Source organism: Pan troglodytes, chromosome 21 (assembly GCF_028858775.2).
Source record: "Pan troglodytes isolate AG18354 chromosome 21, NHGRI_mPanTro3-v2.0_pri, whole genome shotgun sequence".
Classification (NCBI taxonomy): Eukaryota; Metazoa; Chordata; class Mammalia; order Primates; family Hominidae; genus Pan; species Pan troglodytes.
In genome coordinates, this window is record NC_072419.2 from 38,711,998 (window position 1) to 38,734,209 (window position 22,212).

The window sequence follows — 22,212 nt, forward strand, 5'->3', positions numbered from 1 at the left end:
AGGGAAGTGAGAGGAAAGAAAAGACACAGACTTCTCCCAGCTCAGGTTGCCCTCACAAAACAGAGGAAATGCTCATTTTCTGTGAGAATTTGGAAATTGTAGTAAGTTTCTAGAAAGCACCCCAGGATGTTCAAGAACATATACTGATTGCAAAAATAATGTCCCATAACAAAAGATGTTTGACAATGAGCTTTTCACGCCTCTCTCTGTTCTCTTAAAAAAAAAAAAAAAGCTTTCTGATAAATCATTCCCTCTCAAGTTTAGAAATGCCCTATTTTCACAGGGCATGGTGGCTCATGCCTGTCATTCCAGCACTTTAGGAGGCCAAAGTGGGAGGATCGCTTGAGCCCAGGAGTTCAAGACCAGCCTGGGCAACACGTGAAGCCCCATCTCTATAAAAAATGCAAAAAATTAGCCAGGTGTGGTGGTGTGTGCCTGTAGTTCCAGCTACTCGGGAGGCTGAGGTGGGAGGATCACTAGAGCCTGGGAAGTCGAGGCTGCATTGAGCTGTGATTGCACCACTGCACTCTACCCTGGGCAACGGGAGTGAGACCCTGTCTCAATAAAAAAAAAAAAAAAAAAAAAAAAAGAAATGCACTATTTTCTTTGGGAGGCCCAGAAGTTCAAGATCAGCCTGGGCAACAAAGTGAGGCACTGTTTCTACTTAAAAAAATTTTTTGTTGTTTGTTTTTGAGACAGAGTCTTGGTCTTGCTCTGTTGCCTAGGCTGGAGTGCAGTGGTGCGATCTCAGCTCACTGCAACCTCTGCCTCCCAGGTTCAAGTGATTCTCCTGCCTCAACCTCCTGAGTACCTAGGATTACAGGCTCCTGCCACCACGCCGGCTAATTTTTGTATTTTTAGTAGAGACGGGGCTTCACCATGTTGGTCAGGCTGGTCTCAAACTCCTGGCCTTGTGATCTGCCCACCTTGGCCTCCCAAAGTGCTGGGATTACAGGCGTGAGCCACTGCTCCTGGCCAAAAAAATTTTTGTTTTAAAGAAATGCCCTATTTTGCATGATACCATTTTAGGAGGATGGGGAATGCTGTGCTGTCCATGTTCAGAGCCCCCCGATCCTGACATTGGGCTCATCGTGCTCCCGGTTCTCAGTCCACCTCTGTTTGTCAGTGAACAAAGAGGCCTGGGATAAAGTGTCTTCACATAATGCTCATGTGGTCAGATCAGTGGTGCTGCTGCAGTATTTTTCCTCCACCAAAAAGGGGATACAAACATTTTTAGGCATTAAAGAAACAATTTTTGGCTGGGTGCGGTGGCTCATGCCTGTAATCCCAGCACTTTGGGAGGCTGAGGCAGGCAGATCACTTGAGGCCAGGAGTTTCAGACCAGCTTGGCCAACATGGTGAAACCCCATCTCTACTAAAAATGCAAAAATTAGCCGGGCATGGTGGCAGGCTTCTGTAGTCCCAGCTACTCAGTCGGCTGAGGCAGGAGACTTGCTTGAACCTGGGCAGCGGAGGTTGTAGTGAGCCAAGATTTTGTGACTGCAGTCTAGCCTGGGCAACAGAGGGAGACCTTGTCTCAAAAAAAAAAAAAAAAAAAAAAAAAAAAAGGAACAATTATTTTTTTCAAAGTAATGCCTTTTTTCAAGCCAGCAAAACTTTTAAAAAGAAAGCCAACAAAAGAGAAACAATTCCTACTAGATATTAAAACATATGATAAAGTTTTCACACTTAAAACAGTTTGGTAGCTGCTACATGAATAGTCAAGGAGCCCAGTGGACCAAACAGAAGTAGATTCTGTTTTGGATGGAAACTTAGTAAGTTTTAAAGGTGTCATCTCAAATCAGTGGGGGAAAATGGAGTATTTAACAAATGATGCTGAGACAAAAGGGTTAAGTGGAATCTGTATCTCAGAATACATCAGCATAAGCTCCAAATGGATCAAAGATTAAATATAAAAAATGAAAATAAAAACATGTATGCTTTTTGCTCTGTCAGCTGGAAGGGCCTGCAAGAAAGGATACTTCAGTACCAATGGGCACACATAGTGCCCAGATCTTGTTTTTTTGTTTTGTTTTATACAAAATATATAGAGATGAGGTTTGCCCAGGCTGGTCTTGAACTCCTGAACTCAAGAGACCCTTCTGCCTTGGCCTCCCAAAGTGTTGGGATAATGGGTGTAAGCCACCATGCCCAGCCAGATTTTTTTTTTTTTTTTTTTTTTTTTGAGACGGAGTCTTGCTTTCTTGCCCAGGCTGGAGTGCAGTGGCACAATCTCGGCTCACTGCAAGCTCCGCCTCCCGGGTTCACGCCATTCTTCTGCCTCAGCCTCCCAAGTAGCTGGGAGTACAGGCACCTGCCACCACGCCCAGCTAATTTTTTTGTATTTCCTTTTTTTTTTTTTTTTTTTTTTAGTAGAGACATGGTTTCATCGTGTTAGCCAGGATGGTCTCGATCAGATATTTTGGTTTTTAATATGGTTTTCCAATAAAAGGAATCAGAGCTCCTTGGAGAAATCACTGATTCCAGGATTGCGGCAGGAAATATGCAAGATGAGCCTGGAGTCTTACAGTGCCAGAAAGCAAAGAAGCACTAAAAAACAAGAAACGAACAAACAAAAACCCCAAACACCAATGAGGTATGGCAAAAGAGCACAGGAAACAACTGAGAAAGCTCCAATGGCCAAAGCTAGAACAATTTGTACAACAAAATGAAGAAGTATTGAATGATCATCAAAGCATAAAATAAACAGCTTTGAGTCTCGACTTCTATAAATGGCTGAATAAATTAATAAGTGGGGGAGGAGAAACAAATCTCCTATGCATAAGCAATCTAAATAATTTACGTTGATAATTCACCCTAAAAAAGGCAGAACATGACTCCCCACTCTTCAGGTGTGGGCTGCACACGGTGCCTTCCTTCCCAAGTGCACAGTGTGGAAAGAGGGAAAAGTCACTTGACAGGAGAGAAACCTGACAACCATTATCTCAACCAGGTGTGATCAAGGCCAATGGCAACAGTCCTAAATCATGTTGATATTATGGACCCTTAACAGGATGTGATGAAAATGACACTCCATGTCTGTGGTCTTCCTCCTAATAACCCATAACCCCGGTTTTATATAGAGAAAAATGTCAAATTTCTAAATCCTACAAAATACACGACTAGTACTCTTCGAAACTGTCAAGGTTATCAAAAACAAGGAAAGTCTGAGAAACTGTCAAAGCCCAAAGAAGACTAAAGGGACATGACAATTAAATGGAATTAAATGTTACAATGAAAATTAAATGTTGTATCCTGGATGAAATCTTGGAACAGAAAAGGAAATTAGGTAAAAGCTAAAGGAATCTAAATAAACTGTAGACTTTAGTTACAATAATGTATCAGTGTGGTTCATTAGTGGTAACAAATGTATCACCTTAATATAAGACATTGATAATACGGGAAACTGTGTGTCGAGGAGTGGGCAATGTGGATACTCTGTACTATCTTCCCAATTTTTCTGTAAAGTTAAAACTGTTCTCAAAAATAGTCTATCAAAAAAAAAAATGAAAACATAAAAATACTAAAAGAAAACATGGGGGATGGAGTGGAGTTAGCCTTTTTAAGACTCAAATGCAGAAGCGATTTGAAGAAAAAATTGATACATCTGAGTACATAAAAATAAAAATGACAACACACACAGCATAGGCAATATCAAAAAAGAGAGCTACGGATGGGGAAAAGGAGGCAATGACTAACTCTGGGGACTCCAAAGAAAGGAAATGTAAGGAAATGTAATCATAGCATATGTTAATTGGGTCAGCTATGAGTAATATGCACACAGTCATAATAATATAAACAATGAATAGCAATTTATCTAAATAGAGAGGTATAGATATGTTGCAGGATGGAGGAAGGAGAAATAATAAGTGTATTTATGAGAGGGTGTAAGAGTGCAAATACTTATTTCCTACAGCAAGAAATTAACAACAACAAAAGCCCCAATTGAAAAATCAAGAACTTATAGTATAAGCAGGTTATTCCAAAATAGGAGTTAAATACCAGAAGACACAGCTAAAACATAAGAAAAGAGGCTGTCCCTAGGGAGTAGAAATTGAAGTGGGGAGGCTGGGGCAGGGTCTGCTATTTTTCTATATGATTTTAAAAAATGTATTCTAGAGGCCGGGTGTGGTGGCTCATGCCTGTAATCCCAGCACTTTGGGAGGCCAAGGCAGGCGGATCACCTGAGGTCAGGAGTTCAAGATCAGCCTGGCCAACATGGTGAAACCCCGTCTCTACTGAAAGTACAAAAATTAGCTGGGTTTGGTGGCAGGTGCCTGTAATTCCAGTTACTCAGGAGGCTGAGGCAAGAGAAATGCCTGAATCCGGGAGGCGGAGGCTGCAGTGAGGATCGCGCCACTACACTCCAGCCTAGGTGACGGTGAGACTCCATCTCAAAAAAAAAAAAAAGTATTCTATCTATAAAAATAAAAATAATGCAGGCCGGGTGTGGTGGCTCACCCCTGTAATCCCAGCACTTTGGGAAGCCGAGGCGGGTGGATCACCTGAGGTCAGGAGTTCGAGACCAGCCTGGCCAACATGGTGAAACCCCGTCTCTACTAAAAATACAAAAATTAGCCGGGAGTGGTGGCCGGGGCCTGTAATCCCAGCTACTCGGGAGGCTGAGGCAGGAGAATCTCTTGAACTTGAGAGCAGAGGTTGCAACGAGCCGAGATCACATCGTTGCACTCCAGCCTGGGCAGCAAGAGCAAAACTCCATCTCAAAATAAAAAATAAACATAAAAAATAAATAAATGCAAAGAAATCAAAACAAGTTAAAAAAGGGTAAAGGGCCACCCAGAAGTGATTTCTGTAGGTGAGCTGCCCTGGGATTGTGGTGGAAGGTCTGGGGGCACAAGGTAGAAGCTCACAGCGGCTTCTCCAACTGTATGTCCTCTCACAGCAGAAATGCTCCAAGGATTGTCCTCTGCCTAGAGAAATCCCAACAGCAGCCTTGGTCAAGGACAGTATTTCAGTTGCTTTTGTTTTCTTGCTGCAGCATAAACCTTCCACAGGGCCAGAAATTTACTGAGACAGGATGAAGATTTGGGCTATAGATTCTCAGATACTGAAAATGTGGTCGATGGCATTTCAGGCCTTTCCCGTGCTCTCATGGTGGCAGGTTAGGCCCCTGCAGCTCAGCTACAAAACAAGAGGAGGTAATAGATGGAGCAAAGGAAAGAAGCCAGAAGTGGACAAGCAAGGCTGGGAGTAGGGAAGACAGTTGGTGGGATGGGTAGAAGCCTGGGAGGCTGGGAACTGAGAGGAAAGTGGTGGCCTCAGTGGGAGAGCCCCATGGGGAGAGAATGAGGCAGACTAAAATCTAGGCAGCCAAAGCAGCAGACCCCATATCCTCACAAATGCCACAGGGTCTACCCCACTTATTGGTCCATGCACATTTTCAGGAGCAGACACAGATGCTCAAAGTTTGAACAGTCTAGAGAAATGGCTATTCCAAGACAGTAGCAAAATCTGCAAATGGTGAAAAGAGAGTGGAGATGGCAAAGATATGCTGAGAGCTAGAAAGATTCTGCCTCTTACAGCAAAGCTTAACAGCCCTCCTCACCTCCCCAATGGCAGACCTCCAAGGTCTGGAGTGTCACTGGGAAACTGTCTTTGATCATCATAAAATATCACACTTTGCCCTACTTAATGCTTTTTTTTGCCTTGAACATTTATTTAACATTAATAGCGCTACTCCCTCTTTTTTAATTTTCCTTTTTGCGTCATTTTGATAAATGTCTTTTGTAAATACCAAATGCCATTTAAGAAGGCCCATCTGAGCTTTTTATGATACTGTGTAATGAAATTTAACCCATTCACATTTTTTATATTTAGTAGTTTGGTGTTGTTTGTATTATGTTACTTTATGTAAGTTATTATATACATTTATTTATCATATTCCTTTATATTTATTTTATATGTATACATAAATCTCTTTTTTGTGGTTTCTTCGTTTAGTCCCCATGTAATCACTCTTGCTGGACTGATTAAGTTTTCTGTGTCTCTTTTATTCACTCTACTGGTTTAGAAGTTCTACATTCTATTTCTAGTCCATGGAGATTACTCTTTAACTTTAAAGAAACATCTCAGAGGCCGGGCACGGTGGCTCACGCCAGTAATCCCAGCACTTTGGGAGGCTGAGGTGGGTGGATCACGAGGTCAGTAGATCGAGACCATCCTGGCTAACACAGTGAAACCCTGTCTCTAATAAAAATACAAAAAATTAGCCAGGTGTCATGGTGGGCGCCGTAGTCCCAGCTACTCGGGAGGCTGAGGCAGGAGAATGGTGTGTACCCAGGAGATGGAGCTTGCAGTGAGCCAAGATCACGCCACTGCACTCCAGCCTGGGTGACAGAGTGAGACTCCATCAAAAAAGAAAGAAAGAAACATTTCAGAACCTCCGCAGCTGCTTTTTTTTTTTTTGAGACTGAGTCTTGCGGCACGATCTCTGCTCACTGCAACCTCTGCCTCCCAGGTTCAAGTGATTCTCCTGCCTCAGCCTCTGAGTAGCTGGGACTACAAGCACGTGCCACCATGCCCAGCTAATTTTTGTATTTTTAGAAATGGGGTTTCATCATGTTGGCCAGGATGGTCTCGATCTCTTGACCTTATGATACACTCGCCTCAGCCTCCCAAAGTGCTGGGATCACAGGCGTGAGCCACCGCACCGGCCACCTCTGCTTCTTTAAGAGACCATCAAAGGTCACACACATTGAGCCACAGCTGGAGACAAGGCCATGTTTCCATTCTGCTATTACTCCTCTGAACTCCCAGTTCACCTGGGCTGCAGGGCAGCCTGAGGAAGGAAAGAAGGGAATCATCACTGCTCTCAGGCTCCTAAACATGGTTGTCTAAGTCAGTACTCTTGGGTTCTCCATGGTAAGAACCCCATGAGTCAGCACTGTTTGAGTAAGTGACAGTCTCTCACAGTAACCCATTAACACTCCTTCCCCTTTGTGTCTGCCCATATTTTGGGGGTCTTTCTGGGCAGGGGGGAGATTGAGAGGGTTCATAAGAAAGAGAAAAGATAATGATTAAAAAGTAAATGTAGTTAGCCAAAAAAGTGGAAACGACCCAAATGTCCATGAACAGATAAATGCAATAAACAAAACGTGGTTAATACAAATACAATAAACAAAATGTATGGTTAATACAATGAAATATTATTGTCATAAAAAGGAATAAAGTTGGTCAGGCGCAATAGCACACATGCCTGTAATCCCAGCACTTTGGGAGGCTGAGATGGGCAGATCGCTTGAGTTCCAGACCAGCCCAGACAACATGGCGAAACCACATCTCTACAAAAAAAAAATACAAAAATTAGCTAGATGTGGTGGTGCTCGCCTGTGGTCTCAGATACTCAGGAGGCTGAGGTGGGCAGATTGAGCCCGGGAGGGCAAGGCTGCAGTGAACTGTGATCGTGTCACTGCACTCCAGCCTGGGTGACAGAGTGAGACCCTGTCTCAAAAAACTAACAAAAAGGAATAAAGTTCTGACACATGCTACCACATGGATGAACCTTGAAGACATGATGCACAAAAGGACAAAAGGACAACTGATTCCACTGACATGAGGTGCCTAAAAGAGCCAATTGCACAGAGAGAAAGCAGAATAGAGGTTACCAGGGCTGGGGGAGGGGAGGAAGGGGAATTATTGCTTAATGGGTACAGAGTTTCTGTTTTGGGTGATGAAAAAATTTTGGAAATAGATAGTTGGTGATGGTTGTGCAACATTGTGAATATACTCAATGCCACTCAATTATATACTTACACGTGGTTAAAATGGCACATTTTAGGTTTTATATATTTATCACAGTTTTCTTAAAAAAATGAATGTGGAGAGTTTTTCAGGGTGGGCTTGTTTCCTTCTCCATTTAGGGGGATGGAAGCCTGAGAAAGTTCCTGCTGGAAATCTGAACCTCGCTCCCTAGTGCTGACTGAGGAAGCACTCTCTCCTGGGCCTGGCTTCCAAGGAGGGGGCTTCCTCGGAGTCCTGGCCTCCTTCTCCTCTGTTCCCCAAACTGGCTCCAGCCTCCCCTGGCCCCAGGTCCTGCTCCAGCTGTTACCTCTCAGCTTCCCTCACCCAGGCCCTCTCTTCTTGCCCAAATACCATTTTAAAAATAAGCCAGGCCCGGCGCGGTGGCTCACACTTGTAATCCCAGCACTTTGGGAGGCCGAGGAGGGCGGATCACCTGAGGTCAGGAGTTCAAGACCAGCCTGACCAACATGGAGAAACCCCATCTCTACTAAAAATACAAAATTAGCCGGGCGTGGTGGTGCGTGCCTATAATCTCAGCTATTCAGGAGGCTGAGGCAGGAGCACTGCTTGAACCCAGGAGGCAGAGGTTGCAGTGAGCCGAGATCGCGCCATTGCACTCCAGCCTGGGCAACAAGAGCAAAACTCCATCTCCAAATAAATAAATAAATAAGCCAGTGCCTCTGAACTTCCTGGCACTAGCTCCTTCTGTTTTCTGTCCCAGGTGACAGCTCTGTGGCTGTTTTGTCCCCTCTACTAAGAAGAGCTCACTGTCTGTGAAGGGGTCTGCTCCTCCTCACCTGCCCTCCAGGACCCAAGGAAAATTCTAGGCCAGGACAGAACAGTAGAGGAGAGGGAGGCAGAGGTTAATGGGGGCAAGCTAGAACCTCCATCACGTGGGCTCAGACAATGGAGCTGCACCACTTCACACACTGCTGTGAGGACCATTAAAACCATTAGCGGGACATTAGCTCTGCTCCAGGAACTGCAGAGAGGGAGGCAAGGGAGGTGCCCACAGTCCTCCAGAGGTGAGCCCTGAGCCTCTCTGGGCCTCGGCTTCCTCTGGGTGGGAGAAGGAGCACAGTTGTCTCTCTGCTTCCACAGCTAATTTCTACAAGGGGCCTGAAATCTTCCTTCCCTGCCCCTTCCAAGAAGATGGCTCCTTCCTCTGTACAACTAAATACAATTTCCATTTTATATCTTTATAAGAGTATTCCCAAATAAAAAAACTCTTTGATCAGACCACACTCCACTATTTTCTGCTCAGTGTGGCCACTTTGATGACAGCTCTTGGGGTCTGTGTCTTAGGCTGGAGGTGCCGAGAGGGTGGAGTCTAACCCCCACAGTGGTGCCTTGTACATTGAGGACACTATAAATATTGGGTGCATTGAACCAGACTTCAAGAAGAATCTTTCTTCTTTCTGTGAATCTTGTTATTGAATTTTCATATTATCTAATACCCTCTGCAGAGAAGGACGCATTTTCTAGCATATTATTCTGATACAACTGGCCTACAAGTAACATGATTCTGTCCAGCCCTCAAGAAAATCCCACCACCTGCATTTTGATCAAAGCAAAGTGAGGGAAAATGTTCTCCTTATCTTACCATTTGTCTCTTGGATACGTGATGTTGGAAATAAACAGATTATTGAGATTTTTTCTTACCCAAAGTTTTCAGACATAGAGCTTTGTTCAGCATTAATAAAATATTTATCCTGGCTGGGCACAGTGGCTCATGCCTGTAATCCCAGCACTTTGGGAGGCTAAGGCAGGTGGATCATGAGGTCAGGAGTTCGAGATCAGCCTGGCCAACAGAGTGAACCATGTCTCTACTAAAAATACAAAAAAAAAGTAGCCAGGCCTAGTGGCGGCCTCCTGTAATCCCAGCTACTCGGGAGGTAGAGGCAGGAGAAATGCTCGAACCTGGGAAGTGGAGGTTGCAGTGAGCCAATCGCACCACTGCATTCCAGCCAGGGTGACGGTGTGAGACTCCATCTCAAAATAAATAAATAAAATAAAATAAAACAAAATATTTATCCTGGTTACCGGTTACTTTAGAATTGGATTTATTTTCCATGTAACCTGCATTAGAAATTTGCAAACACTACAGATGTCCTCTTTTGGCATTTTGTGGTCAGAGTGATGAAATGAAACCACTCTCAAAGCCTTGTCTTGGGACATCGGATTTGACAGCTGCCGAACCTGTCCTGCGGCTGTGTTTGGATGGTGGGGAGTCATTCGCCCACCCTGGCCTGCCTTTGCTGCACAGGAAATAAGCTAGTAATTCAAGTATATGTATTTTTAGTTCTAACTCAAGCTGAAGAATCAAAGACTGCTGGGTCCTTGGCCCTTCCTTGATGCTGCAGATAAATAATCTGGTGAGCCATGTGATTTCATCTTGCGCCACGTGCCCAGCCATAAAACAGGGATAACGGCACTGCCTAAGAGGCTGAGGCCTTGAGAGCTCATTGCTTTGCACGGAGTGCTGGAGACTGACAGATGAAGGGCTCTAGGCATGAGGCGGGAGGCTGCTTCACCTGCCAGGTGGTGAAAGGCAGGCCTGAACTTCCATCTCCTGCCACACTCAGAAGAAGCTGGCTACATTCAGAGGCCCCCACCTGGAAACTACTAATGAAGCTGAGGAAGTCACATCCAGCCCCACTGTAAGCAGAGGCCACCTCGATCTTGGCCCTGCCCCAGCTGGACTCCCAGAGCACCCTGGAGACAAATGCCCTCCACAGTCCTTTCTTCCTTTGGGAGCTACCAGAGCCTCACCAGGGCAATTCCTGCGTCTCATGTCATGAACTTCGGTTCATCCCCTGATACTCATCAGGTGCTTATGCACCCAACACTGTGCTTTCCCCCTTTTGCTTCGGCAACAGAACTCCTCACATTCTCTGCTGCAGCCACACCAGCCCCTCAAATCTCTTGAAGGCTTGGTCCTCCCTTGAGCCACAAGGCCTTTGCATAAGCTGTTCCCTTGGCCTGGAACTCTCTTCCCCTCAGATTCCACTCTCAGCTGAAGCTCCCTTTCTGAGGCACAGCTTCCCTGACCCCTGCCTCAGTCCACCCTCCAAGCCCACCCTAAGTACCCCCAGTGCCACGTGTCCTTCTGCACCATGGCAATGCCCCACTGATCACTTCCTCCATTGTTTATCACTGCCTGCTGTGAGCTGGGCATTTGTGTGCGATCCTCTGGCTGGTGTCTGTCTCCCCTAGATCAGAAGAAAATACAGGGATGCCAGCCGGAATCTCAGCACTTTGGGAGGCTTAGGCGGGCAGATTGCTTGAGCCCAGGAGTTCGAGACCAGCCTGGCCAACATGAGGAAACCCTGTCTCTACAAAAAATACAAAAAATTAGCAGGTGTGGTGGCAGGTGCCTGTAATCCCAGCTACTCGGGAGGCTGAGGCAGGAGAATCGCTTGAACCCGGGAGGCAGAAGCTACAGTGAGCCGAGATTGGGCCACTGCACTCCAGCCTGGGTGGCAGAGTGAGACTCTGCCTCAAAAAAAAAAAAAAAAAAAAAGAAAAGAAAAGAAAGAAAATCTAGGGGTACTGCTGTTTCTGTAAATCCTCAGAGCCTGGCTCACAGAACAGAGCTCCATAAATATTTGTGGAATGACTGAATCCTCGTTAAAGCACCTAACCCATAGTCTTAACTCCCCTCCTTCCATTGACGCAAGTGAAGATACAGTTAGGATTTTTAACCAGATCAAATATCTGATTTGTTAGTGAGAGATCGCAACTTGCACGACACTGACCACTACTGGTTCTAGTGGTGACCTGGATTTAGTGCCATTCTGTATGAAACAAAACCAGGGGGCTGTGCTTCCGGCTGTTTGTGCGGTTTTGTGCTTCATTCTTCATGGGCACAGATGAGCACGGTGATAACAGTGTTTACGAAGCCAGGTGCCGGTGACAGTGAGGATGGCTACAGGAAAGAAAGGCCACAGATTGCTCTTCAGTGGCAGTCAGAGGAGACCTAATGCAGAGGCTGAACAGTGGTGCTGGGATTCTATAACCAACAACAAAAGCGACACCCTCATTACCGACACTCCTGCAGCCCAAACTACTTTGCCTTTGTGCGTTGGAAACCCAACCCAAGCCCATTTTCCCCATTGGAATTATTTGTGATGATGTGAAGTTATTGGAGATGCAACCATCCCAGAACAGGCACGCTCAGATGAGAAGACATGGGAGACACAGTTCTAGCAAACAGTTCTACCGCTCAGAGCAAAGCCTACGTCACACAGCCTCTAGGGTCTGGGCACAGTGTGGGGACAGGAGGGCTGGCCGCCCTGCCTCTTGAAAGGAATACGCAGCTCTGCAGGTTCAAGCCACCCAGCTGAAGTCCTCAAACTGGGTAACATGGGCCAAGATGCCACCTGCACGTGTCCTGCTACATCACCATGGATCTGGCCAAGGAGCCACCACCCCCTCGGAGCACGCATGCTGGGGTTGTCAAGGAGACCAGTGCACAGGATGGTCGCACCCAGGGCTGGAGACCGGCAGCACAGGACAGCTGCATCCAAGGCTGGAAGACAGACTCGAGTTCTGACCCATCTTTCAATGGGAGAGAAAGAATCCAATCCCCTGCTAGGGCCACAAGGACATGATGGGTTTGGATGCCATAAGAGATGAGAACACTCCAAGCCGAAGGCAAGAAGTGATTACCCTGGTTTTAGGCAGTGGTTGGGGGGTGGAGGTGGAGGGGAACTCACCTAGTCCTTCTTTGAAAGACAGTCAGGCTACTTGCTTTGCAAAGGGTTAGGAGGTGGACTGTGTGGGAAGGCAGGCGAGAGGGAGTTTCTTTTCATAGCCTGTTTCCATGGTGTCTCATGGCCCTTGGCAAACCCCAGCTGGGGAGGCTTGGACGGCCAGGAGGCCCCAGGTCCACCCTCCAAGGACTATCCCCTAGTCCTCTGGGCCCCAAGAGTGACAGAGGCCACAGGCAGGCGGCTACTCTCTCTTGCCTCCCTGGGGGAAGGTGGCAAGAGGCCAGCGATAAAGGGCAGAGCAGAGAAAGAACAACTCCAGGGGCCAGGGCTGCAGCTCCCTCCCTTCCACGTCCCCTCCTCCCCCTCCTCCCACGAGCCCACCCAAGGGGAAAGTTTTCTCCCTGAAGACCTGCAGGGCTGTCTGCACAGGAGACCCTCTCACGAGAAACACATTCTTGCCTCCCGCCTCTCCGCCTGGACAACCCAGATAACCAGATAAGGGCCTCTTTGATTTCCCGTGTGTTTACACAAGCTGTGGCCCCAAGTCTTGGAAAGAATCAACCACCGCCAGGCAAGTCAGGACGCCTCCAGGTGGGGTGAGGGGAGACGGCCGCCTTACCTGCTCCTGGGAATTCATCACTCGAAGCTTCATCTGCTTCAGGTAGGTGGAGGTGAGGGGCATGTTGTAATCAATAATCCCAGAGACCAGTGGAGATGGAGGCTCGTTTTCTGGCAGAAAGAACAAAAGGAAAGCCCTTTCAGTCTGTGCTGTGGGCCTGTCACCCACATGGAGCATTTAACAGAGCCCGTGGAAGAGGAAGCCACCTTGGAGGAGAAGGGACAGGTCAGAGGTCGCAGACTCTGTGGCTCACCCACATCTGGCCCAGAGATGTGGACTGCATGGTGTCAAAAATATTTTTTTTTATTAGATGCCAGTGTTCTATTTAGAGATTTCACACGTTAAAAAACAATGAGGCCGGGCGTGCTGGCTCATGCCTGTAATTCCAGCACTTTGGGAGGCCAAGGCAGGAGGATCCCTTGAGCCCCAGGAGGGGACACAGGCCCCAGGAGTTCGAGACCAGCCTGGGCAACACAGGGAGATCTCGTCTTTACAAATAATAAAATAAATTAGCCAGACGTGGTGGTGTGTGCCTGTAGTCCTAGCTACATAGGAGGCTGAAGTGGGAGGATCGCTTGAGCCCAGGTGGTCAAGGCTGCAGTCTGCAGTGAGCTGTGATGGCACCACTGCACTCCAGCCTCAGCAACAGAGTGAGACTCTATCTCTAAAAAACAAACAAAAAAACCCAACAAACCCACCCCCCCAACACACACACACGTTTATAGGAATTTTTGGCTTCTTTGAAGAACATAAGGTCTGGCCACATGGGGCCCCCACTCCCGAAGGCAAGCAACCACTGCCGCTTCAGCAGCCACTTCTTTTAGGCAGGGTGTGTGGCTCCCATTTTGCCACAGTCCCCACCACTCCTTATCATATTGCACAGCTTTGCTCATTTGCAAGTATCAATTATGATACTTGCCAGACCCTTGAAGGCATCTGTGTTTCCAACCATTGTCTAAGTCAGTTATCTTCCAGGTGAACACATGCCACTCTCACCTCACCCAATCCCGCCACCCCATAGCATCCCCCAAAAACATCCTTAGGTGCCTTGTGCCTCCCAGGTCTGAGCCAGGCCTTCAGTAGCCCCCAAATTCTGGTTCCTCCTTCATCATATGCAGAGGAACATTCTCCTCCCATTTATTCCTTTGTTGTCCTGAAGATCAAAGTGATGCATGTTCTTTTTGCAGAGAATTTGCAAAGTACAGAAAGATGTAAAGAAAAAATTTAAAAACCATAATTGCACCACGCAGCTTGGCATATGCTTCTGTTTATTTTTTCCCTGTGATTTTTCTTTTTTACACATGATCTCATAATGCATACAGAGAATTCCAGTCTGCTTTTAAAAAGTTTTTTTTTTCCTTAACATTTTGTCATAGGCATTTTCCCCAACATCAAGAATCTTATTGCTTTGTAAGTAGAATTTTTATGGCCATGTAATATTTTACCATAATTTGCTTAAGTCACTCTCTAACGATTGGCTATTTAGGTTGTTCCCATTGGGGCTATTATAAACAACACTGCAGGGGACATCTTTGTGCATAAATATTGCTCCGTATTTCTGATCTTATTTCTTGCCTTTTTGGAACAGATTACAAGAAATTAAAAGGTAGGGACATAATTTGATAACCATTAAAATCTCTGACCAAGCTGCTGTAGGAATTGTTTCAATTACTTGTTACCTGGCCTCCTCCTCCTTCTTCCAAGGACTTCAGGCCAGATTCATTTTGCCCCAGCCTTTTAATCAAAAGGTGCCCCTGGTACATAGTCCCACTGATGGGCTGGGATTTCCATAGCGTGAGGATAAGTGGGAGCAACTTCCAGACCAAGTGCCCTCTACCATCACAAGGAGGCCCAAGAGGCAGGGTGACAGGGCCGAGGTCCAGGAGGTCCAGAGGATATCCGGGGGTGACTTATAATACCTGCCCCTCAAGAGCCATAGCCCAAAAGGGTCCCTGCAACCTTGAAAACGCGATACCAAGGGCAAGAAGCCAGACATAAAACGACAACCACTGTATGATTCTACTTACACGAAATATCTAGAATAGGCAAATTCAAAGAGACAGAAAGTAACTCGAGGTTACTGGGGACTGGTGGCTGAGGGAATGGGACGTTATTGCTTAATGGGTACAGAGTATCTGTTTAGGGTGATGAAAAAGTTTTGGAAACAGATAGTGGTGATGATTGCTCAACAGTGTGAATATAATATCTTTAAAATGGAACGATTAAGCCGGGCACGGTGGCTCACGCATGTAATCCCAGCACTTTGGGAGGCAGAGGCAGGAGGACTGCTTGACCCCAGGAGTTCAAGGCCAGCCTGGGAAACATAGTGAGTCCCTCGACTCTACTAAAAGGTAAAAATGTTAGCTGGGTGTGGTGGCACGTGCCTGAAGTCCTAGCTACTTGGGAGGCTGAAGTGGGAGGATCACCTGAGCCCAGGACGTTGAGGCAGCACTGCGCTCCAGCCTGGGTGACAGAGACTGTGTCTCAACAACAACAACAGAAACAAACAAACAAAATTATTAAAAAGGCAAGTTTTTATGCTGTAAATGTTTTACCATAATTTAAAAAGAAAAAAAAGTCTGCCAACAAGGGGTGAAGTTACCCAAAGAGGACAAGGGAAGTTCCTGCTTGGCAAGGATAGGAACAGCCCTGCAGAAAAGGTGGGGACCCGGAATAGCTGGGGCCTAGAGGATGGGGGTCCGCTTTGACGCTGTGTACTTCTGGTGACTTTACAGATCAAATAACATTTTGAATCAAGTTTTACAGGAATGCAGAACTTAGTTTTGCTCTTTAAAGCTACCCTGTCACATATAGAATGTTTCATTCTTTGTTCTTTGAGGAAGAAGTAGACGTCGGCTGGGTGCGGTGGCTCACACCTGTAATCCCACACTTAGGGAGGCTGAGGCAGGCGGATCACCCGAGGTCAGGAGTTGGAGACCAGCCTGACCAACATGACAAACCCCCACTCTCCTAAAAATACAAGAATTAGCTGGGCATGGTGGCGCATGCCTGTAATCCCAGCTACTTCAGAGGCTGAGGCAGGAGAATCACTGGAACCCGGGAGGTGGAGGTTGCAGTGAGCCAAGGTCACGTCATTGCACTCCAGCCTGGTGACAGAGCGAGACTCCGTCCCAAGAAAAAAAAAAAAGTAAATGTCACTAATGGAATGGCTAAGAAACTGGCCTGAAAGGAACCACCCCCTCCTCCTCCTTAAGAGAGACTTCTGCTTGGTTGGGTGGCAGGGATCCTCTGCACCGATACCAAACTCAAATGGGTTTCCACCCCATCGTCAACCTAGATTTGACTTCCTTAACCTCAGTGGGGTTTTAAACCCTAGCCCCATACATTGACCGGGTCGGATGCCACATGTCAGGCAGGCAGTCTAGTGATGACACTGAGATGGTATCGCTCAGAAGAGCCGTGGGTCCTGTTTTCAGAGGTGGATGTTTGGACTGAGAATTCTGCCATTTCTGTTTCCTCTAAGAGGAGGCTGTCTGGTGAGAAGCTGTTAAGCACCATGGTGAGTGTGACATCATGGTGAGTGTGAAGGGCGCCCAGCACTCTCGTGGCCCCGGTCGGCCCTTCATTGGGTGTTGCAGGGATTGTCTAGGTTTGGGAGGCGCAGAGGCGGGGAGCTGTGTTCTTTTATTGATGGTCGCCCCTGTCCTGACTGCAGTGTCATGACTGCTCATGAGAAAGTATCTTTAATAAAGCTAGTGACAGTGTGGCTTAGGAAAAATAAAACAGTGGCCAGGACAGCACCCTTGGGAGGCGGGAGAAGAGGTCTTCCTTGGCCTGTTCCCGCCCCAGCGTCTCCAGAGATGAGAAACCACTTCCCGTGCCTGCAGGTAAGCCAAGAGAGCTCAGAAGAGGAAGGCAGGATGTCCTGGTCTTGGGGAAGCTGGAACATCCCGAGCAGACCCCTAAACCCATCGGAGAACACCTTACATTGCTGTAAAGTGAAATGCTTGATTTTGCAGTTCCAGAATGAGAGTTCTGTGGGGGAGGTAGGACCTCCGCAGGGAGGGGACATTCTAGGTGAGGAAATGAGCCATGGAGCCATGGGTGGGAGGTCAGAGCTCAACCACACCAGGGTGAGGAGAAAAGCAGGCAAGCTTTTCAGCAGTGAGGAGCCCCAGGTGTTCTGGATTCAATAAGTGGGTGCACACTGAGAGGATGGGCTTAGTGGGAAAGAGAGACGGAGCAGGGGCCACTGGGAGCCGCAGAGTCAGATGCTCACCAGTGAGAAAAACGCCAGGATGGGGGACAAGCTCAGGTGGAAACGTGAACAAGGAAGAAGTGGGTTCCTTGGACTCTGAGACACGCCGCCCCCCTCCCTGCCCATGGTCAACATGTGGTGCCACACTCGAGCCTCTACAAATGACCTGATAGTGCGGCACCGCTGGACTCTGTTGCCATGGAGAAGGGTGAGGTAGGAGCTAGCAAGGGTCACGGAGCCTAAATCATCCAGCAGGTTGCTGGCAAGAGAAGCACAGGAAGAGCCCAGAGAGATCTTTCAACATCTCTTTGCCAAGAAAAATGGAAACCAGCCCAGGCACTAGACCTAGTTTTATGCAGTCTCGAGAATAATCAATGATGTGGGTGCTTGGGCCAAGCCAGGTTGTTTGCTGGCCTGTGCAGCTGGGCGCCAGTGGCACTCATCAACCAATGCAAACCTCAACCATGGGAGTGACCCTCATTTCCTCGTGGGAACACCAGGTGGTGATGCTCACAAGCTTTCACTTACAGCACGAAGAACTCTCAGTCCAGAGACAGGTATGAAAGATCTTCCAGGCAGGGGTGGGCGTCGAAGGATGTGTGCACGATGGGGGCCTGGCACAGACAGGCCGTGAGACCAGCCAGCCTCAGGGGGTTCAAATTTGGAAACAGAGATCCCAGGCCTGAGGCCAGCTCAAAAGGTGGCAAAAAAAAAAAAAAAAGTCTCCTTCCTGGGGAAGTAAATCATTGAATCGGCAAGTCTTCGAGGAGTGCTGATGTGCATGCTATCCGGGTGGGGAACGTGAGGAAACTGTGTGCGGTGCAGTCCCCAGGCTCAGGAAACAAGGGTGAAGGATGAGCAGGGTGCGACAGATGTGAGGCCATTAGGGTCACTGGAGGAAGAGCTGAGAGGGCCCCGGAGTCGCTCAAGGAAGCTTCGTGGAGAGAATTGGAATGGGACTCACGAACTATTGCTCAGCTGACAGCTCCTTAGCACCTGCTTAGGGCTCCACACACACACTCTGGTTAGAGGCTCCCAGGAACCTTGTGAGGTGGGTGCTCATAGTAATACCCTGACTTTACAGATGAGGCAACAGCACACAGAGAAGCTATGCAACCTTCCCACAGTCCCACAGCAAGCAAGTGTGAGAGCCAGGAGAGGCCAGGCTGGCAAGGAGGGATGTGGAGGGGCCAGGCATGGGGGGCCTTGGAAACCACGCAGAGGAGTCTGGGCCTGGTTGTGAAGGGGCGGAGACCCAAGTGGACAACCTGCCTACTGAGGAAGAGTCAGCATTGCTGCCCATTGGCTACTCCCAGTTTGCAACCATGCAACAATATTTTGTCACATCAAAGAAAACAGAGACATGCCTCCAAAGGTCCCTTTCCCCAAGAGCTGGGCTGGTCTAAAGTCACCCCCTCTTTGCATGCTGTGTCCTCAATTCCTCAGGGACTGGTGGAAGAGGAGTGTGGAGTCAGGAGGTCCTGGAATTTCCCGTCCTCAGACTTCCTGATCCTCTGCCACCTCCTTTGTTTATGCTCCTGGCACTGGGGGAGGGCATGGGGCTGTCCAGGCCCCCCCCACTCTGCTGGGGAGAGACCGCTGAGCAAAGGAGGCCACTCTACTTCCTTTCTTTCTTTTTAACATGAGGCCAGGAAGCCAGGCATTCTCCCAGCAGCCCTCAAGGAGCCTCCATCCTGTCCCCTGTCCCCGCTCCCTCCCACCTTCCTGGGGCAGGAACACTGGGTCTGCCTCTGGGGCTGGTGCAGGCTCTGCTTTCCCAGCAGCTGGAGAGGGAGAAGGGAGGGCTGGCAATGCAGGGGTGCCTGGGAGACAGCAGGCTATAGCTGCATCCAGTGGCCAGCATGGCGGGCAGAGATAGGATCTGCAGGCTTTCAGCGGGGGCAGGAGGAGGGGAACCTGGGGACGGTCCAGGAGGCGAATGCCTCTGGCCACTTAGCAGACAGTGGAGCCTTTCAGACTCAAAACTCTCCACTGGCAGCTTCCAGAAACCAGGCCTTTCCCTTCTAACCCTGTCCAGGGTGTGGACCCAGCATGCTTGCCTGGCAGGGCTGGGGGCCACATCTGACCCTACCTGGGTAGAGGCAGACCTTGTGTCTCTGTGGGGCCACCTGGACGTTGGCAGCCTTGTGTCTGGGCACCGTAGGCCACGACACGGGCTGGAGGCAGGAGGCAGGGTGATGCTCCCCAGGCACCCGCTGCGTCCCAGGTGCCCTCCACAACAGGCTCACCCTCACCACCCTGAAAGGATGGCATTCCTTCCACTTTGCTGATGAGAAAATATGGTTTCCTGCCTGCACTTCTATCTCCTGGGAGAGCTTGGATGTATGATTTCACCTCAACACCTCTCTGTGCCTCAGTTTCCTCACCTGTAAGCCATGACTAACACCTCATAGGATCTTTATAACTGTCATGATCAGGAACTGCTCAGAGAGGTTCCCTGTCCTGCCGAGGGACACACAGTGGGGAACAGGGCTGCACACCAGACCTGCCTGACTCCAAGTCCATGCCCTTCCATGAGCCACTTCCCCGGGCTCCTGCTCCCTCAGCGTCTTCTCCTCTCCCTGCGAGGAGAAGCTCCGCTACCTGGGACAGAGATGGCATTGTGTCTGAGGATGGGGGAGGATGGGTGAGAATGGGCATGGTGCTAGTCTTCTGTCCAGCCTGAAGAAAGCCCCAGGAAAGATGGGCTTCAGCGCTGGTTTATATTCTAGATGGCTCCTGGCCTGTGTGCTCCCTCGCTCCCTGGCCTCTTTCTCCTCCCTGGGGGTGGGGTGTGGTGGTGGCAGCCAGCGAGGAGAGGAAGCAGGCCACTGCTGTGCTCCGCGTTGCCCTTCTGGCCACACAGAAGCCCACAGATGAGGAGTGCAGCCTGCAGCATGGGGAGACCTGGCAGCCATCAGTGAGGAGTGCGGAGGGAGCTGAGGAATGCCCTCCACACTGCCGTGGGATGCGTGGCAGGAGAGGGGAGCGGATGGCGCCTCAGACACCCCAGAGCAGCCCACAAATGGAGCCCCTCTTGGCTTCGCCTCTGTTCCTCCAGGCAAGCAATTCTGTGTCTGACTCCGCCAGTTGCTATGGAAACAATGAGGAAAGGAACAGGAGGGGACAGGCGGATGGGTGGGCAGGAACCAGGCAGTCACCACTAGGACACACACCCCTGGCCCCTGTGGCCTAAACCCTGGCAGGGTGGAGAGTGCGGCAGGGAAAGCCCTCCAGCCCATCTGCAGGTACCGAATGCTGTCTTGGCCCAGGGGTTGCAGCTGCTGCCTGGCCAGGGGCAGCCCACGTGGGCGGCAGCATTCAGGATCACTGGCTCAGGCATGCATCGAGGGAGTGTCCAGCATTATAACAGGAACCGCAACAGCCACAGCTCTCTCTTCCTGCACCAATGCCAGGTACAGGGACTAACCCACATCTTGTCAGCCTTCTGATTAACCCCATTTCACAGATGAGGGAACTGAGGCTCAGAAAGATGAAGTCCCTTGCCCAGGACACACAGCAGCTGAATGGTAGTGCAGCCCTGGAGCCCTGTTCTTAACATGGGAACCAGCATTTATGAGGGATTAACTAGATCCATTCCTGCCCCTCGTGCTTTGAAGTTGGCCCATGTGCCCAATGAAACAGCCGTGGCCTGATGGCTCCCAAGGGCATGGAAGCCTCTGGATTTGGTGAGTCAGCTGCTGTCAGAAGCCGTTCACGTGTGTCAGGGACAATGAACACAAGCAGAAAGCCCCGCTTGACGCCCATGCTCCCAATCCTTTGTTGTCTGCTCAGGCTTTGCTGTGGATTTTTCCTTTCCCAGATTCAATGGATGCTACTTGAGTGCCACCTGGATAAACGGCGCGCCCTTCATTCGAGTCTGTTTCCATCCTCGGGCAAAACACCCACTGACTTCAGCAACTTCCACAGGCCCGATGCCCGGGAGCTGGCATGATGCACCAGGCAGTCCTGGAAACCCTGATAAATCGCCCACCTGGGCACCATTTCTCAGGGCAGCATTATAATTGTACCAGCCAAATGTGCTGGGCCGTCTCACTGTGCCAAAGCCACCTGCAAACACATGGGCCCCCAGATTTCCTGGAGGCCTCTGGGATGTTCAGTTTGAGGGGGTGCGGGGGTGCTGAAGTGAGGTCCTTGCTGGTCTCACTGGGCAGGACAGAGCTGGAGGGCATGGACATCAGTCCAAGGGATCACCTTTGGTGGTCACAAGTGCTCTGGGCATTTTATTTTATTGTTTTTTGAGATGGGGTCTAACTCTGTCACCCAGGCTGGAGTGCAGTGGCATGATCATGGCTCACTGCAGCTTCCACCTCCCGGGCTCAAGCAATCCTCCCACCTCAGCCTCCCAAACTGCTGAGATTACAGGCATGAGCCACTGTGCCCAGCCTACCCTGGTCATTTTAAATTCTCATCAGTCGGCCGGGTGCAGATTACACACCTGTAATCCCAGCACTTTGGGAGGCCAAGGCGGGCAGATCATGAGGTCAGGAGATCGAGACCATCCTGGCTAACATGGTGAAACCCCATCTCTACTAAAAATACAAAAAAAATTAGCCAGGCATGGCGGTGGGCACCTGAAGTCCCAGCTACCCGGGAGGCTGAGGCAGAAGAATGGCATGAACCCGGGAGGCGGAGCTTGCAGTGAGCCGAGATCGCGCCACTGCACTCCAGCCTGGGCGACAGAGCGAGACTTTGTCTCAAAAAAAAAAAAAAAAATTCTCATCAGTACCCCATGGGTTTACTTATCAGAGGCCACATGGGTGTGCACAGGGTGGAAACAAGCACCAGGGAAGACGTATCATTAACAGGTATGTGGGTGGGAGGATGCATGCACACGTCTCAGGGAGGGTACAGGCCAGACCCTCGTGCATGGAGAA

General features: G+C 49.0%; 1 protein-coding gene across 9 annotated transcripts in view; it reads right to left on the reverse strand.

The window, feature by feature from the left end:
- NOL4L (nucleolar protein 4 like) overlaps window positions 1-22,212 on the reverse strand; it is a 142,565-nt gene that overhangs the window by 54,884 nt on the left and 65,469 nt on the right. For all 9 annotated transcript variants that reach the window (XM_016937677.4, XM_016937685.4, XM_016937684.4 and 6 more), the window contains one exon: window positions 13,096-13,205. In XM_016937677.4, the coding sequence (XP_016793166.1) occupies window positions 13,096-13,205 (110 nt within the window). The remainder of the gene's footprint in view (window positions 1-13,095; window positions 13,206-22,212) is intronic.